At 39.3% G+C, this 18,582-nt stretch overlaps 3 protein-coding genes across 3 annotated transcripts; 2 read left to right on the top strand and 1 right to left on the bottom strand.

Annotated features, from left to right (window-relative positions):
- Window positions 1–1,706: 1,706 nt before the first annotated feature.
- On the top strand, window positions 1,707–5,792 carry LOC112172756 (monocopper oxidase-like protein SKU5). Its single transcript, XM_024310226.2, has 9 exons — window positions 1,707–2,140; window positions 2,588–2,697; window positions 2,771–3,041; window positions 3,128–3,266; window positions 3,569–3,932; window positions 4,289–4,654; window positions 4,743–4,821; window positions 5,124–5,320; window positions 5,454–5,792. Exons 1-9 carry the CDS (start codon window positions 2,006–2,008, stop codon window positions 5,557–5,559), a joined length of 1,767 nt encoding a protein of 588 aa, XP_024165994.1. The 5' UTR covers window positions 1,707–2,005; the 3' UTR covers window positions 5,560–5,792.
- Window positions 5,793–11,795: 6,003 nt separating this feature from the next.
- LOC112170544 (serine carboxypeptidase-like 20) lies at window positions 11,796–15,411 on the top strand. Its single transcript, XM_024307871.2, has 14 exons — window positions 11,796–12,150; window positions 12,236–12,381; window positions 12,668–12,744; window positions 12,867–12,989; window positions 13,097–13,199; window positions 13,280–13,317; window positions 13,394–13,495; window positions 13,585–13,665; window positions 13,752–13,994; window positions 14,152–14,217; window positions 14,315–14,436; window positions 14,793–14,906; window positions 15,013–15,058; window positions 15,170–15,411. The coding sequence occupies exons 1-14, from the start codon at window positions 11,990–11,992 to the stop codon at window positions 15,251–15,253; spliced, it is 1,506 nt and encodes a 501-aa protein (XP_024163639.1). The 5' UTR covers window positions 11,796–11,989; the 3' UTR covers window positions 15,254–15,411.
- Window positions 15,412–15,577: 166 nt separating this feature from the next.
- LOC112170540 (dnaJ homolog subfamily C member 2) lies at window positions 15,578–18,564 on the bottom strand. Its single transcript, XM_024307868.2, has 2 exons — window positions 18,404–18,564; window positions 15,578–18,019 (listed from the first exon to the last, which is right to left on the bottom strand). Exon 2 carries the CDS (start codon window positions 17,926–17,928, stop codon window positions 15,958–15,960), a length of 1,971 nt encoding a protein of 656 aa, XP_024163636.1. The 5' UTR covers window positions 17,929–18,019; window positions 18,404–18,564; the 3' UTR covers window positions 15,578–15,957.
- Window positions 18,565–18,582: the final 18 nt, after the last annotated feature.

The raw sequence follows: 18,582 nt of genomic DNA, 5'->3' as shown, positions 1-18,582 counted from the left end.
CGACAAATCATACTATTGGCCAAATTGGAAAAAGGCAATTCCAATGAATTTAAATATTGTAAACGTGATGATATACTTAGACTTTATTTACCCTAAAAAATTACAAAAAGTGTACTAAAGTGAATTAAAATCACTATGACACAAGTCTCTTTACAGAGACATTGGCTTATCATTCTTCTCCAAGCGACAACTTTTCTATAAGTACAGTGTTATATTGACTAGAGACTTATGGCATGTTGTCTTGGCTAATCTGAAGATCTTAAAGGAAAATTGCTAAAAGCAAATCCCCAAATCATATGTGTCATTATAAGCATATTGCTTAATCAAATCCTTGACCGATTCATATTGCCAAAGGCAAGTCCATTAATGAATGAGCTTAAAGCTCACTCATGGAATCAAAAGTCTAAAGCTCATACATACTCATTCAATTATGGTCAAAGTGACTTATTGCCTCAATGAGTACTATGACAAGACTAAGAAATCGAATTCGAATCATGCTCACAATGTTGCAATATATTCTAACTTTCGTGAAGTTATGAATTTATCTAGAGCTCATATTGAGCCTATATGAAATTATCAATTACACTAATTAATATTTATGGCTGAGTATGCCATACTTGAATTTCAATGCTCGGATAAAGGTAAATGTGTCAATTGTTGTTCCTTTATATTGTTATTCTTTGCTAGTATCTTTATCTATAATTTGAGCATATGAAATTGGTTTTACTTGAGGTAAGATTTATTATCATAGTTTTATTGGTATTACCCTAACCTTTTGCAGGAATTGCAATTCATGATGAGTCCCCTTTATGCAAAGCACACATGGTCTCACCTATGTGATCGACACACCATATCCAATATACATGGTGCATGTATTTTATTGCATACATGATTGAAGCTTGCAAAAATCAGGGGGAGATTCTTATCAAGAGGAGCATTCAAAATTATGCTACCTAGGACATATGCGCGTTGTACTCTTTTTCTCCTTCGACCAGGGTTGTTTTTGTCCCACTGGGTTTTTGCTACCTGGCAAGGTTTTTGACGAGGCAACATTAAGCGCGTCCAACACCATATCATTTAGTGGTGGACATCCAAGGGGGAGTGTTATAAATATTATATAAATGTGCATGGTTGTCCACTGTAAATACTCATTAGTTATGTCCTTATGATGTAAACACTACTCCTATATAGAGGGGTCTAATGAGAATGAAATAGACATTTCTACCTCCTCCATACTCTGTTTCTCTCTTCTATCTCTATATTTTTCTCTAGTTTATAACACATTTAAATTTGATATAAAATATCTCTCTAGAATGAAAACCTTTCTAACGAGGACCTCTAAAATAAGAGCAGTGATGTCAGTTGCTAACTAAATAGTTTGTGCTCAATTACCGTTAGTTAAAAACAAAACAATTTAACTTAATAATAATTTTATCTATTGAACTTACAATGGTTTAACACAATTTATTTAGTGTAACTCACTAGATTCACAATAATGTGATTGTAAGTCCTTTATGTACACTGTTCAAACGAGCTTGCACCACTGCCCCAGTTAAATTGAACCCAGATTTGCGTCTAAAAGTCAAGTCCCCACTCCTGTTGAGGTCCAGGAGACAATCTCAAACTCCCAAAGCCAATCGGTCAAAAAAGATTTGCCTCAGCCACTCAGCGACCTTTCTCTTTAATCCCTATGCCCCACACGGTGAATTCATCTATAAAATCACGGTGGGTGTGGCTCTATAGCCTCCGTTCTTTACCCTTAATGGAGAAAATGGGACCCAAGAAACATCAGGCGCCTCAGGCTCCCCCAAGCTCTCTACTGTTTTCCCACACTCCCATGTGACTCTCTCACTGCAACACTGCCACCCGGTTTTGGCTACGCTTCCAAATCCAGCAAGTAACCACCCAACTCTGTCTGGAACTCTCTCTCTCTCTCTCACTTTTCTCTCTGTGAAAGTAGAGAGCTACCCAGAAGAGATAGGATAGGCTAGAGAGAGATCATCCAATGCCCTCCTTTTGTTTCTTCAACTTGGTCATCCTCGTCTGCTCATTGCCTCCTGCTTTGGGTGCCGACCCCTACGTGTTCTATGATTGGACCGTCTCCTACATCACTGCTGCTCCACTTGGAGTTAAGCAAAAGGTTCTTTCTTTCACTTGCTCTCTGGTTTTCGAGTTTTGGGTCGTCAAGTTTGAACTTTACTTGGTTCTTGTGCTGTTCTAGTATCTAGTTCTGATTTGTGACTATACCTGTTCCTGTTTGGAGTTGAATTTTGATGAATTTAGTTTTGTCGTTCAATGCTTATAAGTAGTTGCCTTCCTCTAATGAGTTCTCATACAGGGCGTAGGAAACAGTACAAGTATCATAATTGGTTTAACCCATAAAATTGGCAACTTTTTAGGTGGTTAGGCTTAGAACTGCTAAGAAGTGGTTAGCAGCTTATATATAGGGACATGTGGGAGAGAAATGGCAAGGAGATCTGCTATTAACTCATAACTAAAATTTACTTAGAACAGCGAGAAAGTATAGAGGTGCTATAGTGGGTTTAGCTGATTCTATCTGAGCCATCGTTTCGTTAATACTTTTCAGGTTATTGGGATTAATGGAGAGTTTCCAGGACCGTTGCTTAATGTGACTACAAATTGGAATGTTGTTATCAACGTGAAGAATGACCTGGATGAGCCATTGCTTCTCACGTGGTAAAGTACATGTGTGCTATCAGTAACAAATGGTAGTAAGTATTTCATTGCTAATATTGTTAGTTAAATGCAGGAATGGAATACAGCATAGGAAAAACTGTTGGCAAGATGGTGTTTCGGGGACTAATTGTCCAATTCAGGCTGGTTGGAATTGGACATATGACTTTCAGGTTAAAGATCAGATAGGGAGTTTCTTTTATTTCCCTTCCCTAAGCTTCCAGAGAGCTGCAGGTGGATATGGGGGAATCATCATAAATAACAGAGCTATTATTCCGCTACCTTTTGCGGTGCCAGATGCAGATGTTACTCTCTTTATTACAGACTGGTATACAAAGAGTCATAAGGTGAACATAAACTGTTTTTGTCGTGTTAAGTATGTTTCAAAGAACCTTTCAACTTGGTTTCTTAGGCGTGAATGATACTTAAACAGGAACTACGGAAAGATGTTGAAAGTGGAACTAACCTAGGAATTCCTGACGGCATCCTCATCAACGGATTAGGTCCCTTTCGCTTTAATGAGGCAATTGTTCCAGACGGCTTTCCTTTCCTTACAATAAATGTTGAACCAGGTACATATCTGGGAAATGTTTTGCTTGTTTTTGTATATGAATTTGATTTGTCTTATAAATCTACCAGAATTATATATACATGTACGGTATTCAGTTTCTGAGAAAAATAATGATTCTTCTTTGGAGGGAGTGGTCTTCTTTTTAGGTTGGCAACTTAGCATTTCATTGAATTGTTAAACACCCTTTTGGGTTTAGTTCTACTTTGGGTTTTACTAGTTTACTATTCTACTGCTATATTTTCATATGCACTTTTATTACCTTCCAGTTTTAATGGGAGCCAATACTGTAATTGCCTGGAACAGGAAAGACATACCGCTTCCGGGTGCACAACGTTGGCATCTCAACTAGCTTGAATTTCAGGATACAAAATCATAACTTACTCCTTGTGGAGACTGAAGGATCGTACACAGTTCAGCAGAACTATGCTAATATGGATATTCATGTTGGTCAGTCGTTTTCATTCTTGGTTACAATGGATCAGAATGCCAGCAGTGATTACTACGTTGTTGCCAGCCCTCGTTTTGTGAATTCATCTTCATGGGCTAAAGCGACTGGAGTTGCCATCTTACACTACTCCAATTCTCAGGGACCTGCATCAGGTCCTCTCCCTGATCCTCCTAATGATTTCGACACATATTTCTCAATGAATCAAGCAAGATCTATAAGGTTGTAGTTAACTATGTGTCTTTTTGAATTAATAACATATTGCACTGATGAAAACAAAAAGGCTCATTAACTTCCGCTAAAAACTTTTATGATAATCATTTTCAAATGGACAGACTGCTTAACAACTGCTAACCCCTTATTTCAATATCACTGGCTGGCCAAATAATTCTTGTCCACCAGCTTTTGTTTTATATTCATATGAGAAGGTTAAATGATGCTAATCCAAAAAAATTAGGGAAAGATTTTACTTGCCTACCAGAATACCGGTTATCTTAATTTCATTTTTATCCTTTCTTTTATGGATATTTTAGTTCTCATATGCTGGGCTTACTCTCATGATCGTTTCTAAACCGTAGGTGGAATGTCTCTGCTGGTGCTGCTCGTCCAAACCCGCAAGGTTCTTTTAAATATGGTGAAATTACCGTTACAGATTTCTACGTAATCCTAAACAGACCTGCAGAGCTTATAAATGGGAAGTGGCGCACAACCCTCAATGGTATTTCATATTTCACACCTTCGACACCGCTTAAGCTCGCCCAGCAATTCAACATTTCAGGAGTTTACAAGCTTGACTTTCCAAATAAATTGATGAACAGACCGGCGAAACTTGACACATCTTTAATAAATGGTACTTTCAAAGGTTTCATGGAAATCATCTTTCAGAACAATGATACCACTGTTCAGAACTACCATATGGATGGCTATGCATTTTTTGTCGTGGGGTGAGCTCTTATTTTGAAAATCATTCTGCCTCTATTTCTACTTGTTGAACTGGAAACTTATAAACATTATTGAATGATTGCCCTGTAGTATGGATTTTGGAGTGTGGACAGAGAATAGCAGAGGCACTTACAACAAATGGGATGGCGTTGCTCGCTGCACTACACAGGTACCTTGGATCAAATGCTTTACTATTAAGAGCCAACTGCTTAGGACATTTTTCGTAGGAGACTTATAGCTTCAAAACAGATACTTAATCAAAACAGTATATCATGATTTTTTTCAATTGATTAATCTGGGAGTTGAACCATTAATTCCATTATGTTATAGGTTTTTGCATTACCTAGTTGTCATTGCAGTCTTTAGTCTCTAATATTTTACTCATACTTAATGAATGGAAGTATTTTTTGTTGATTCTACTATGTTGATTGTGTATTGTTAACAGACTGCTTCATGCTCATATGTATACAGGTCTTTCCGGGAGCTTGGACAGCCATATTGATTTCTCTTGATAGCGCCGGCATTTGGAACCTTCGTGCAGAGAATCTGGACTCATGGTATCTAGGCCAAGAACTTTATATCAGCGTTGTTAATCCTGAGAGTGATGGATCTGAAGCTGGTTTGCCTGATAATGCCATTTACTGTGGAGTACTTTCCTCTTTACAGAAGTAAGACATCAGAAATTTGGCCGATACTTTTGATTCAGATTATTTATACCATGTCCCTTGAAACTTATATTCACACAAAATTCCTGTAAAACCACTTTGCTAATGCATAGTTTTATTTGGTTATCTTTTCCAGAGACCAAGCTCAGCGAGTCAAGTTTTCCAGTTCACCTTCAATGTCCTGTTCGAGCACAACAATTTTGGTTCTATTACTCGTAGCATTTGGTGCTTTCATTGGGTAATCAAGATGGATAAGGTAACCAAAGCATTGTGATTATTGCCACTGAAAATGGGCATTTTGAGTAAGATAAGAGTACTAGTAGAATGTTAGTGGGTAAATCCATGTAACACTAGAACTGTAAGATGTATCATGTACTGTGATTTTACATTGTAAACAATGTAAAATTATAATTTTAATGCAACTGTATGATTTGTCACTGCAAAGTTATTAATAAAAAATATTTGATCAGTAATTGGACTTGGAGAATCACTGCACAACGGCAAACCTGCTTGGCTGCTTGCATCAAAATAAAGAAGAAAACAAAACCAACAGACCATGAAAATCAGATTTCTTCACAAGTAGTAACCTGAGGGATTGCTTGTTCCCTTGTACATGCATCCAATCAAGAACACAGAGATAATGAGGACGAGGACGGATATTGATCAAATCTGGAACAACCTTCAACTCTACCCACAGATAAATTAGGGGTTGCTTCTTACATTTGGGCTTTATAAAATTTCTGGTCCACCAAAAAAATGTAACAAAAATTGGCCGAAGATTTTATTATTGTTTGAAAAATAAGAATTTTCAAACAAGAATTAGAGGGGGGAATTGGCTAAAATATATGCAACTCGGTAAAATGGCACATGATTGGTCATGGTTTTCTGCCCCTGGCTTCTTGTTGTTTTGCCTACTTGTTTTTATGTTCTTTCTTCTGGTTTTTACCGTTTTTTGTTGGGCTGTTCTTTCAGTTTAGAAAAGGAGAAATAAGTTGTGGCCAACATTTGTTTAACTTATCTGAACATGTGTAGACACAGAGATAGAACCCAAGGCCACCTTTTGCTTATATCACATGCAAGATCTAAAATCCAAAGGAAAGAAGCATCCTCGTGATCAATGCTTATGGCATCTCATTCATTATTTTGCATGAAGCAAACACTACTTTGCATACTGTTTTTTTTTTTTTTTGAGAGAATACTTTGCATACTTAGAAGAGATATTCTTCGCTCTCAACTCATGACGTCCTATTTTTACAGTCTTACGTCAATGGTCAGCTAGCTATTGTGGAGTTCAATTAAATTTTTTTAGAGCTGAAATTAATTTTCATAAAACTTCCTGTGGAGTTGTATTATGTTCTAAAAATACTGTTGGTACAAATAATTATGGGGCCGTGACCACTTACCCAATTTTAGACTAAACATTGCCCCGAGCACGGATTAGTCTCTGGGCCTAGGAAGCCTTTGAGGACACCGTGTGATTGACAAATCAAAAAAAAAAGACTAAACATTGCCCACTTACTCCCGCACCAGTTTTTTAACCTCATTTACCCAATCTAACCTCTAGTGACAATTTTGCCTCTATTAATTAAATTTAAACCCATCCATCTCCTCTCAGTCTCTCTCTCCTTCCCAAACTCTCTCGCTCTCCCCCCGATCTCCACCTCCTCTCTCTCTCTCTCTCTCTCTCTCTCTCTCTCTCTCTCTCTCTCTCTCTCTCTCTCTCTCTCTCTCTCTCTCTCTCTCTCCAACCGGCAGTGGCGACCACGCCTTCAACACCTTCTTTGTCGACCTCGATCTCGGCGCCGGCTAGCACATCCCAAGCCCCATCTTCGTCGACCTCTGCCAATCACCGAACACCGTTTTGGTGCCGATCACTGGTCTGGTGCCGACCATCCTCAATCACGGATCACCGATCTGAGGCCGGTCGGAGATGGGCTGCAGGTGAGAGACTGGAGAAGAGGACCTGGGGAAGACGAAGGCGGAGATGGGACCGGTCGGAGATGCGATGCGGTGATGGGCTGCAGGTGAGCGACTGGAGATGGGCTGCGTTGGGGCTGGGACCGGTCGGAGAAGGGCTGCAGGTGAGAGACTGGAGAAGATTCCGGTCGAAATCGTGCCGGAATCAGGCTGGAGAAGCATGGGTGTCCACAGGGGAAGCCCAACCCGAAACAAAGAGACCCCAACCCGCCGTAGGGAAGCACCGGTGAAAAAAACAGCCGGCCTCACACGTTGATGGGTGCCCAGAGCATTTTTTTTTTTTTTTTTCTGTATCCTGAGATTGCAATGTAACTGTGGGGTTTGTTTGATGGTCTACTGGGGGGCAGTAGACACATTATTGGCCACCAGTAGACTTTGATACGAGGGACATGGATCACTATAGTGTGGTGTTTTGATAAATTACCTGTTGTTTTCTCTGTATTAAAGTCAAATTATCTGTGAATCCTACAAAATGGTGCATTTTTGGTGGTCTATTGGGAGGCAGTAGAGACATTGGACTTTGTATTGTGGGGCAATAATATGATTATTGGGAGGCACTAATATGATTATTGGGAGCCAATAATATGATTATAAATTGATCAATTGTGCCTGTAGTGTATTCATTTTGGTTTTGGGAGTTCATACAATTCACTGGACGACAATAATAGGATTATTGGAGGCAATAATATGATTTTTGGGAGGCAATAATATGATTATTGGGGGGCAATAATATGATTACTGGGGGGCAATAATATGGTTACTGAGTATTATTAGGGACCGGTCGTCGGATTCCGGTCGTCGGATTCCGGTCATCGGATTCCGGTCACCAGTCGCCGGATTCCAGTCACAGGTCGCCGAATTCTGGTCACCGGTCACAGGAGTCCGCGGCCGGCCACTAGTCACCGGAGTCCAGCAAGGTATCCAATGACTTCTCTCTCTAAGTGAGAAAGAAGGAGAGGGCAAAAAAGTCCCAAAAATAAATAAAAAGAATAAAAAAAGAATTAATTGGGTAATAGGGAAATAATCCCTTAGAGTGTTTTGGGTAAATTGGGTTTTTAAACTCTTAGTCGGGCAAGTGGGCAATTTTTAAGCTGAAATTGGGTAAATGATCATTTCCCCAATAATTATTCTATTGTTGTTTTTTTTTTAAAAAAAATTATTCTATAGTTCCGGACTATCACGTGACATTGTCATGTGGTGGTCTGGACTAATAATATCACTCAAACTTAGTGAGGGTGAAAAAAAATTAAATTAAGAGAATCAATCAACAACTTATACATGTTATGTGAACCAATAACATTAACACGTACCTTAAGACCATAAATTATCCATTAGTATTGGTGCATCACTCATGCGATTGTTTATTACTCGGCAAACATTACATCATTAACTGCTTGGTTTTTTTTTTTAGAAAATTACATAGTAGCACATGACCAAAGATATAAACACAGAAAACTCACTGTAAATTTTTTTTATACAAATAAGGACATGAGCCCAGGCCCAAAAGCCAAATGATATAAGCCTGACTCTCAATCTTAATTGAAAATGACCAAAATACTAGAGTTTCATCACAATTTACGGTCATTGCCACTGACCCAATATTCAATATCCAAAAACGGAAAAGGACCAAAACGCTAGAGTTTAAAAAAAAAAAAAAGAGAAGTAAGGGACCGTTTAAAGGACAGTCTCTAGCCAAGGTTATGGCTCAGTTGGACAGCCTCGACCTTATTACCAAGATCAAGTCTCTGATCTTTGCTCTCAACCTCACTCCCGCGACCTCCTCTCCCTCCTCACCTCTTCGACCTCGTTTCCTCGATCTACCACACCCCCTAGGTTCTCAATCCCGACCCTGCTGACAGTTTGGTATGATTTTCCTTTCAATTTCTGCGTTTTAGGTTGTGGGTTTTGGTTTGGAGGTTGGTTTTTGGGTTTTGGTTCGTGGGTTCTTGTCAATTTCTGATCTGGGGTGGGTTTTGTCGATGAATTTGGTGGTCTGGGTCGTTTTCGGTTTTGGTGTTTAGTGAAGATTTGAAATTTTAGAGTTAAGATGTGTGCTTTAATTTTATGGGTTTTTATCTGTTTTGAGTTATGTTTATTGGTGTCGTGTTGTTTTGTTTGGTTTTGAGAATGTTGATTTTGAGATGTGTGTTGTTGCAAGATGAAGGTGACAATTGTGGAGGGGATGATTTGTTGGCAGACCTTGAAGATGCTTTTTTGAACCAACGTCACAAGTGCACTTCAGGTGTTGGATTAATTGAATCTAGGGAGAAGAGTTTCCAAAGCCACCTTCAGCATAGATTGGCCAGCTTGAAGGTCACTAGATATTAGTATTTTATGAGTTATTCACACTAGTGTTTCGTAATTGTTTGCGCATTATGCCAAATGTTAATATTTGGTAGAGCAGTTAGATTGATTGGCTACTGTCAATATATGATCTGCTACTGTTCAAATTAAATTGATCTAATTGCTACTGTTCCTGCTCATGTTCATGCTCATGCTCCTGCTCTTGGTACTGCTACTGCTATTCTCGTGCTCTTGCTGCTGCTACTACTATTCTCGTGCTACTATTACTGCTACTGCTCATGTTCCTGCTCTTGCTCTTGCTACTGCTACTCTCCTGCTCGTGCTACTATTACTGCTCCTGCTACTCTTCTGCTCGTGCTACTATTACTGCTACTGTTACTGAAGCTGCTATTGAACCAAGGACATATTTAGTAGTTAGTGATTTGGCTTTGTGCTTGTTTGAGATTTTTCAATTCGTGATTTCGTTGCAGTAATTTGTCCTAGTATTAGTAACTATGGTGGATTTATTTCCGTTGCAAAAATCGTAGCTGGATATTACATAAGATCAATGACTAGCTATTGTTTGGTGAACCGAGTTTTATCTGTTTTTATGTATCATTGTGCGTGTCTGCTCCCATTGCTACTTCATTTGGCAAACTAAAAACTATTATTAAGCTCTTGGATACCACATGCAAAATTGTTATTAAGAAAAAGAAAATGTAGCAGAACATGAGTATAAGTGCAATAACAGAACTAGATGAGTAGGAGTGCAGTAGCAGGATTAGGTGATGACAAGTGCAGTAGCAGGATTAGGCGATGACGAGTGCAGTAGCAACACGAGTACAAATGCATTAGCAGAACTGGACGAGTATAACTGTAGCGAGTGCAGTAGCAGGATTGGATGAGTGCAGTTGCAGGATTAGGCGAGTCCAAGTGCAGTAGCAGAACTGGACGAGTATGAGTGCAGTAGTAGGATTGGACGAGTGCAGTAGCAGAACACGAGTAGCAAAACTGGACGAGTATGAGTGCAGTAGCAGGATTGGACGAGTGTAGTAGCAAGATTAGGTGATCACGAGTGCAGTAGCAGAACACGAGTCCTAGTGCAGTAGCAGAACTGGACGAGTATGAGTGCAGTGAGTGCAGTAGCAGGATTAGGCGATCACGAGTGCAGTAGCAGAACACGAGTCCAAGTGCAATAGCAGAACTGGACGATCACGAGTGCAGTAGCAGGATTAGGCGATCACGAGTGCAGTAGCAGAACACGAGTACAAGTGCAGTAGCAGAACTGGATGAGTATGAGTGCAGTAGTAGGATTGGACGAGTGCAGTAGCAGGATTAGGCGATCACGAGTGCAGTAGCAGAACACGAGTACAAGTGCAGTAGCAGAACTTGACGAGTATGAGTGCAGTAGTAGGATTTGACGAGTGCAGAGTAGTAGGAGAGTGAGGTTTTGTGAAGTAACATAAAGGGATATTCTTAAGAAAAAAAGAGTAACATAAACCGATTGTTCTCAGAAAAAAAAAAAAAAAAAAAAAAGGATTATTCTGAGAAAAAAAAATAACATAAATTGATTTCTCAGAAAAAAGAAAAGTAACATAAAGGGATTAAAAGTCAAAAGAAGTAGTTAAAGATAAAAAAATAAATTAAATTATGACATGTGGCAAGTGGAGAGCAAATTGTCCTTATTTGTAAGATTTAATCCTTATAAAGAGATTATAAGTCAAAAGAAGTAGTTAAGGATAAAAAAGTAAATTAACTCATGACATGTGGCAAGTGGAGAGCACATTGTCCTTATTTGTAAGATTTAGTCCTTATATGTTTAATTCAATCTTTAATGGATTTATTTGTTAAGTCATCTTTTGTCAATAACTTATATGTAATTTGTTATTTTTTATTCCATATGTTTAATTATTTCGCAGAGTTACTAATGTTAATCCCATTGATTTCATGCTGAACTAGTCAAATTTAATCAAAAGTCTTGGTCTTATGATCTTATCAAACCAAATGGTCTATTTTCTTCTTGAAAAAAAAATAATAATAATGAAAATCTTGTTCCAACTGCATCATCATCACACACATTTCGTGTGCGAATTAATCCTTTTTACCAAAGACAGCAATGGACCCCAAATTTTACTGGGGTAGTTTTCTCCTTCAGTTGCCTCAACACGTTGGCTTAGACTCAAACTCAAACACGTTGTCGTGTAACAATTGGTCCTTAGAATCATCTACATGACTGTTTTCCCACTCCTCCATTTTCCTGTCAGGTTCTTCTTCCCAAGTTGAGAGCTCAGTTTATCTCTTGGCTTGGAAGCAACGAAAATCAGCAACTTGCAGAGTAATAATCTCTGCGTCTATAAATATATATATATTCTTGTGTTACAGTCTTTGATATAGCCGTGTAACACTTTAGACATGGCCAGGACTAGTATTATTGTCTCCTACAGAGTAGTATTATATTCACTCTTATCATTCACGTTCTTGAGCTTGGTGCCAATCCAGTCAGCTCCTGAGGCAGCTCTCATAACCCAGATTCCTGGATTCAATGGCACTCTTCCTTCAAAGCACCGTTCTGGGTATGCGAAGGTTTTTGGTAGATATGAGATTTTTGGATGCGTTTCTGAATTTTAGTTGCTAATTTTTGTTTTGTGGGGTTTGAAGGTATGTGACAATTGATGAGAGTCATGGGAGGAACCTGTTTTACTATTTTGTGGAATCGGAGAGGAAGCCGTCGGAGGATCCGGTTGTGCTGTGGCTGAATGGTGGACCTGGTTGCTCCAGTTTTGATGGCTTTGTTTATGAGCATGGTATTGTTTCTCACCTGATGTCATGTTTGGTTTTATTGGCCAAAGAGGAGAGGTCATATTTTCTCAATTCCAGTGCTGGTTTTGTATTCATCCCAAGATAACAAAATTGGTAGCTTCGTCTCATAACTTATAGAATTCAATTGTTTCAATGAAAGAAAGTTTCTTGTTTGAATTAGACCACACCATTTTAGTTATTCAGCTTCAAATGGGCAAAATTGGTTCTTGAATTAGCACTCTAGAATTTTATTAGTTTATAAAAACATTGGTTCCATTCATATCTTTTCAGGGCCATTCAATTTTGAAGCAGCAAACACCAAGGGAGGTCTGCCCAAATTGCACCTTAATCCATACAGCTGGTCAAAGGTTGTACCTCTGATAGCAATCTTATGTTTCATAGATATTGTGAATTTGATTACATTCTATTGGGTTTTTCCATATCTATGCGAAAGCTAACTCCTCATTGTTTGTGCTTCTTCTCATGTTAGGTTTCCAACATTTTATATTTGGATTCTCCTGCTGGTGTTGGGCTGTCTTACTCCAAAAACGAAAGTGACTATATTACTGGTGATCTAAAGACTGCATCTGATAGCCACACATTTCTCCTCAAGGTGATAATGGAAATAACTTGAAATACTTTCATACTTATTTGGCCCGATATTTATTTTTATGTTCTAGTACACTAGTAATGCATTTACTACTTTTTTCCTGCAACTAGTGGTTTGAACTTTACCCAGAGTTCCTCTCCAACCCGTTTTTCATTTCGGGAGAGTCATATGCTGGTGTCTACGTGCCAACACTTGCTTTTGAAGTGGCCAAAGGTACATCAGCCTAAATTTCTAACTGTTGCATCTGTTAAACGTTGAAATCTTTTTAAGATGGAGCTGTGGAATTTTGACAGGAATTGATGCTGGTACAAAGCCCATTATGAACTTCAAGGTATTTTATCTGTGCATATTCCTTTTGTTAATTTCAAACATGTATGGATTCAATGTCAAATAACTGCATAACACAGGGATATCTTGTGGGAAATGGAGTCACGGATGAGGAAATCGATGGGAATGCCCTTGTTCCATTTGCTCATGGGATGGGACTTATATCAGATGATTTATTTGAGGTTTGTGCTGGATGCCCAATTTGATTATTAGAGCATTGTAATGCTAATTTCGAATGATAGGTTCTGAATATGCATCAAACTTGCTCCAGGAGGTTATCAAGGAGTGCAATGGAAACTACTATCAGCCGAATAGTGATACTTGTGCGAACAAGCTTGAAAAAGTTGACGACGTATGAGAAATTTTCATGGTTTACAATATGAAGTATAAACTGCAATTTTTGATTTTAACTGAACTTATGATTTATGTCAATTCCAGGCCATAGAAGGCTTGAACATTTATGACATTCTAGAACCATGCTATCACAGCACAGATTCTAAGAAAATTTCAACCGTAACCAGTAACTTACCATCTAGCTTTCGAAAGTTGGGTGAAACTGAAAGGCCTCTTGCTGTGAGAAAAAGGATGTTTGGTCGCGCATGGCCTCTTAGAGCTCCTGTGAGAGCTGGACTTGTTCCAACTTGGCCGCAGCTTATGAATAGTGAGGAAGTTCCATGCACTGTAAGTTTTTTAGATTAATATATACCACTTTGATCTTTTGGAATTGTGACTTGATTTTCTAAAGTTGGTATTAAGCATACTTGTACTTTTACATTAACATCCTGTAGGGACTGCTTAACGTGTCAAGATGGTCTTAGCTTTTATATGTCACTTGCAGGATGATGAGGTTGCAACTGCATGGTTGAACAATGCAGCAGTTAGGAAGGCAATCCATGCAGAAGATGTGAGCTTTCTCAATCCTAGTGTTGTTAAACTAGAATCTGAAGTATGAAATTGGGTCGTATAGCATTAACTTGTTTGAACTCCTATTTACACAACAGGAAAGCGTGATTCCTAGTTGGGAATTATGTACAGACAACATTCGTTTTTACCATGATGCTGGGAGTATGATCCAGTACCACAAGAATCTGACTTCGAAGGGATACCGTGCGCTTATATATAGGTAAATCCAATTTTACCTGTGACATTTATACCTTTGCTTCATGTTCTATTTGATTGCGCTGAAATGCATGAAGGTAAACGAAAATTGAGAAATGGAAGTAGGTAATGTTATATAGTTGATGTGTTGCTGCAATGGACTGAAATTTGAGTCGAGTCTCAGAACTAGACTATGTAACTTAGCTATTTCTGATTTCATCAAGGAAGTTCCAAACTAATCCCCAGGTCTCTGTAAGTAATAGACTTCCTGCTGAAAATGCTACTCTGGAACGTAGGCTTTCACCTGGTTATTCAGATTTCAATTTGCATCTGCGGTAGGACTCGATACTGATATGCTAAAATGTCTACTTTTCCTGGCAGTGGTGATCATGATCTGTGTGTTCCATTCACCGGGAGTGAAGCATGGACTAGATCAGTTGGTTACAAGATTGTGGATGAATGGAGGCCATGGATTTCCCAGGGACAAATTGCTGGGCACGTTTTTTGTTTTCCCTTCATTGCACCATATCAAACGGTCTTTAATCAACTTCACAATAACTATAAAAATTAAAAACTAATTAATCTAATGTATTTGTTGCAGGTATACACAAGGGTATGAAAACAACCTCACGTTTCTAACCATAAAGGTCAGCACATGGCCACATAAAATGTTGTCATTCTATCTAGCAGTTTTTAGTATCCATTTTTCTTTTGATCAGAATCATTGTTGATACTCGTACTTGAATTTGATGGTGCAGGGAGCTGGTCACACGGTTCCAGAATACAAACCTCAAGAGGCATTAGATTTGTATAGCCGATTCTTGGCTGGACAACCACTCTAGGAAGAACAAATTCGGAGAAACAGAGCAGTGCTGCTATTTATTGCCTACCTTGTATGATTCATAGAACAAGGAAATAATATGATGAAAAGGAACAGTCCTTGATTTCAATAACTTCAAACTCTCTGTTTTACTACGAGCTGAATATTTGCATTACTTAATTGGGAGTTGTGGTTGCATTACTTTTGGCTGCTTTGAGCCATCCAGTATTATCCCGAGCATATGATCTGAGAACTGGTGGCTCCATCGATGTATAAGGAAAAGGATGGGAATTGAAATCCATAACCCATATGCACCCAAGACACTTGACAACATTTGAGTTGAAGTAAATATATAAATCTGGTTATCAATAAAATCATGCTAATGAGATTTCTCCATCCCTAAAACGAAACCTCGGCTAATCTCATCATAATGCTCTTCCTATATTCATGCATCTTGAGATCTCAGATCTCGCAATGCAGTGAACCCCGAATACAGTAAATAAAACATGCTATGAAAAATAATACAAAACATAATCCCTCTTCCAAATAGCTATTAGTATGGCAAAATCCAGACGGCAGAAACCAGAACCAGTAGTGCTCTCAATCTTCACCTAAAATAAAGCTTGAAAGATCTCTGCCTAGAAAGAATTAGATGTGTGAGATACTCTAAACGATTTCCCCATGCATCTTAGTAATCTGCATCATCATCAAGAAAATCCCAGTAAATTATGCAGAGCTCTTCTTGTTTCTGAAGCTCTCCTTCAGCAATGAAAACTTCTTCTTGCATTGGTTCACACTTTTCCCAGGAACAGCAGCAGCAACTCTCTCCCACCGCTGACTGGCTTCCTTTGGAAAGGTTTTCAGGGCCTGAACTAGTGCCCTTTCTTGTACAGCTGACCACACATCTTGCTCTGAACTCGAGGATACTCCATTTGCAGCATTTGGATCATTAGGACTCTGCTCTTTTGCACTTCCACTTGACGACTCTCCAGACTTATCTTCTGCCTTGGCACTCTTGTCAGCACTGTTTTCAGTTTCCTGAGGAGTCAATGATACCCCTTCTACTTCCACTCTAGTTGTAAGTGGTGAGTCAATAGATGGTGCAGGTTTCCTCTTTTCAAGAAAAGAATCAAAAGCTTTGCTAGAATCAGGTTTCTGGAGGAGAACTGTTTTAGTTGCCTTCAGAATTTCTTCCACAGATCTTCCAGTACCAATGAAATCTGATACAACTTCCCACCTTCGAGATGTTCCTTTTGGAAATTTCACCATTGCTTTTCTCAAAAGCTCAATCTCTTCTTTGCTCCACGGTTTCTCCTTCTTCTCATAGCTACTTAACAGAACGGTACCATTACTCACCACAGAACCATTCTGTTGTGGAGTTTTCTTCTCCTCTTCTTTCTTTCCCTCTACATCATTGTTATCTCCACCATGTGCACCTCTAAGAACTTTTGCTCGCTCTACCCCCTCTTTGCCCTCCATCCTGTCACATATATTCCTAATCTGCTCAATATTAAGAGACATACAAAGGCTTTCCACATCATCCTCAGCAAGATTGAGCACACGCTGCGATATAACAGGCCCAGAAAGTGTTCGCAGACGACTCCGCTCCTTGCGCAACAGTTTCTTCTCTTTCTCTCTTAGTTTCTTCTGCTGTGATGCTGCTTCTGCAGCTCGCTTCTCCTCCTCCTCTTTCCGTTGCTTCTCCTCTTCAGCTGCCCTGGCTGCTTCCTCCTCCTGTAATTTCTTGGCCAAATACTTGGCCTGCTTTTTCTTCTGCTTCTCAGCTTTCTCTGCTTCCTTTCTCTTCACGATTCTAGGGTCTCTTTTATAGGCATTGTCAACAAGAGTACGTATCCTTGCATACTCCTCCTTTCTAGCCTTTTCTGTAAGTTTTGCATTTTGCCTCTCCATCCACCTCTTATGATCACGAGATTCAGCTTGCTCAAGATCAAACTCCTCCTCATGGGGGAACTCCCTCCAGCTCTTGAAGGTGTACCAGAAATTATAAAAATCATCTACTTCCTTCAATGAAGTATTCTCATCACCTAAAAATGGGATTGGTTGGTTAACTGACCACCGCCCATTCCTCATAAAAGCAGGACCAAACACCTTGAAAAAATCCTGTGGGGCACATTCAGTGGGGATCTCATCATCAAACTCATCAGTGGAGTCGTAGATTCTTCTCTTCACAGAATCAATTAAGACCTCATACGCTTCTTGAATGGACTTGAAGTGGGTCTCTATCTCATCCTTCTTTGTCTCCTTGGCAGCTTCACTTTCCTCAGCAAGCAGAAGCGAAGCCTGCTTGTCAGGATGATATTTCAAGGCAGTCTCACGGTAGCTTTTCCTTATCTGCTCCTCAGTGGCGAGATACCTTAAATGACTCAAACCTAGCAATGCATAGTGATCCTGTTGTTTCCCTTCACCACCCGACTTCTTTTTACCTTTGCTGCTGCTATACGAATCAAACGTCGGCAGCGAAGTCTGCTCCTTGCCATCAACTGCCTTCGGCTCGTCAGCACTCGCAACTTCCTCTACCCAACCACGGAACTTAAGAGCCACCGCATGGAAAGAATGCCCAGCCGGTTCTTTCCCCACAGCCTTCACAGGAAGGCCGTTTGAAGAAACATAGATCGGTTGCCCATCTACTATCTCTTCCGAATACGTAATCAAACGAAGCTTGCTTTCGACACCCATAACGTCTGTAATAAAAACCAACACTGCCGAAATTCAAAAGCTTCGATGAGCTTCAGAACCCTCTTCAACACAACTCAAAACAACCTCCACACTGCATTGACAATCAATCTTCAATCAGAACACCTCTAAATATACAGAACCAAAAGCCAAAACAACTCAACATGATCAAAATAAAGCAACCAAACCTACTTTATCACACACAAAAAGTAGTCCTTTTTCCAGATAAAATCTAATCAAAACCAACCAATATGAACTACTCAACAGTTCCCCAAATATATGGAACAAAATCATTTTCATTATATAATCATCCAAACATGAAAAAACGAAAACGAAACTCATACTTGAAACAAACTCAAAACCTCTCACAAGACTCGAACTTTATACAAGAACCAATAGATGAACAAACACAACAGAGCCATTCATCCAGAAATAGAGAGCAAAAAAAAAAAACGTCTAGAAAGACCAAAACCCTAACCTCGAGCTGCGAAGACGAAGGCGATGAAGGTGACGGAGTCTAGAGCGGAAAAGGTGGAGTCTTGGACGAGGATCAAAGCTGTAACGGAGTTGAATGGGGGTCGCCGTCGCTCAGCTCGTCCCAGGTTTTCTCGTGGTTTACATATATAAAGCTCCCAATGCCCTAATCGATTGCGAATT

Source organism: Rosa chinensis, chromosome 6 (assembly GCF_002994745.2).
Source record: "Rosa chinensis cultivar Old Blush chromosome 6, RchiOBHm-V2, whole genome shotgun sequence".
Classification (NCBI taxonomy): Eukaryota; Viridiplantae; Streptophyta; class Magnoliopsida; order Rosales; family Rosaceae; genus Rosa; species Rosa chinensis.
Note: the sequence above shows the minus strand (reverse complement) of the source record. Positions and strands in the feature narration are given on the sequence as shown.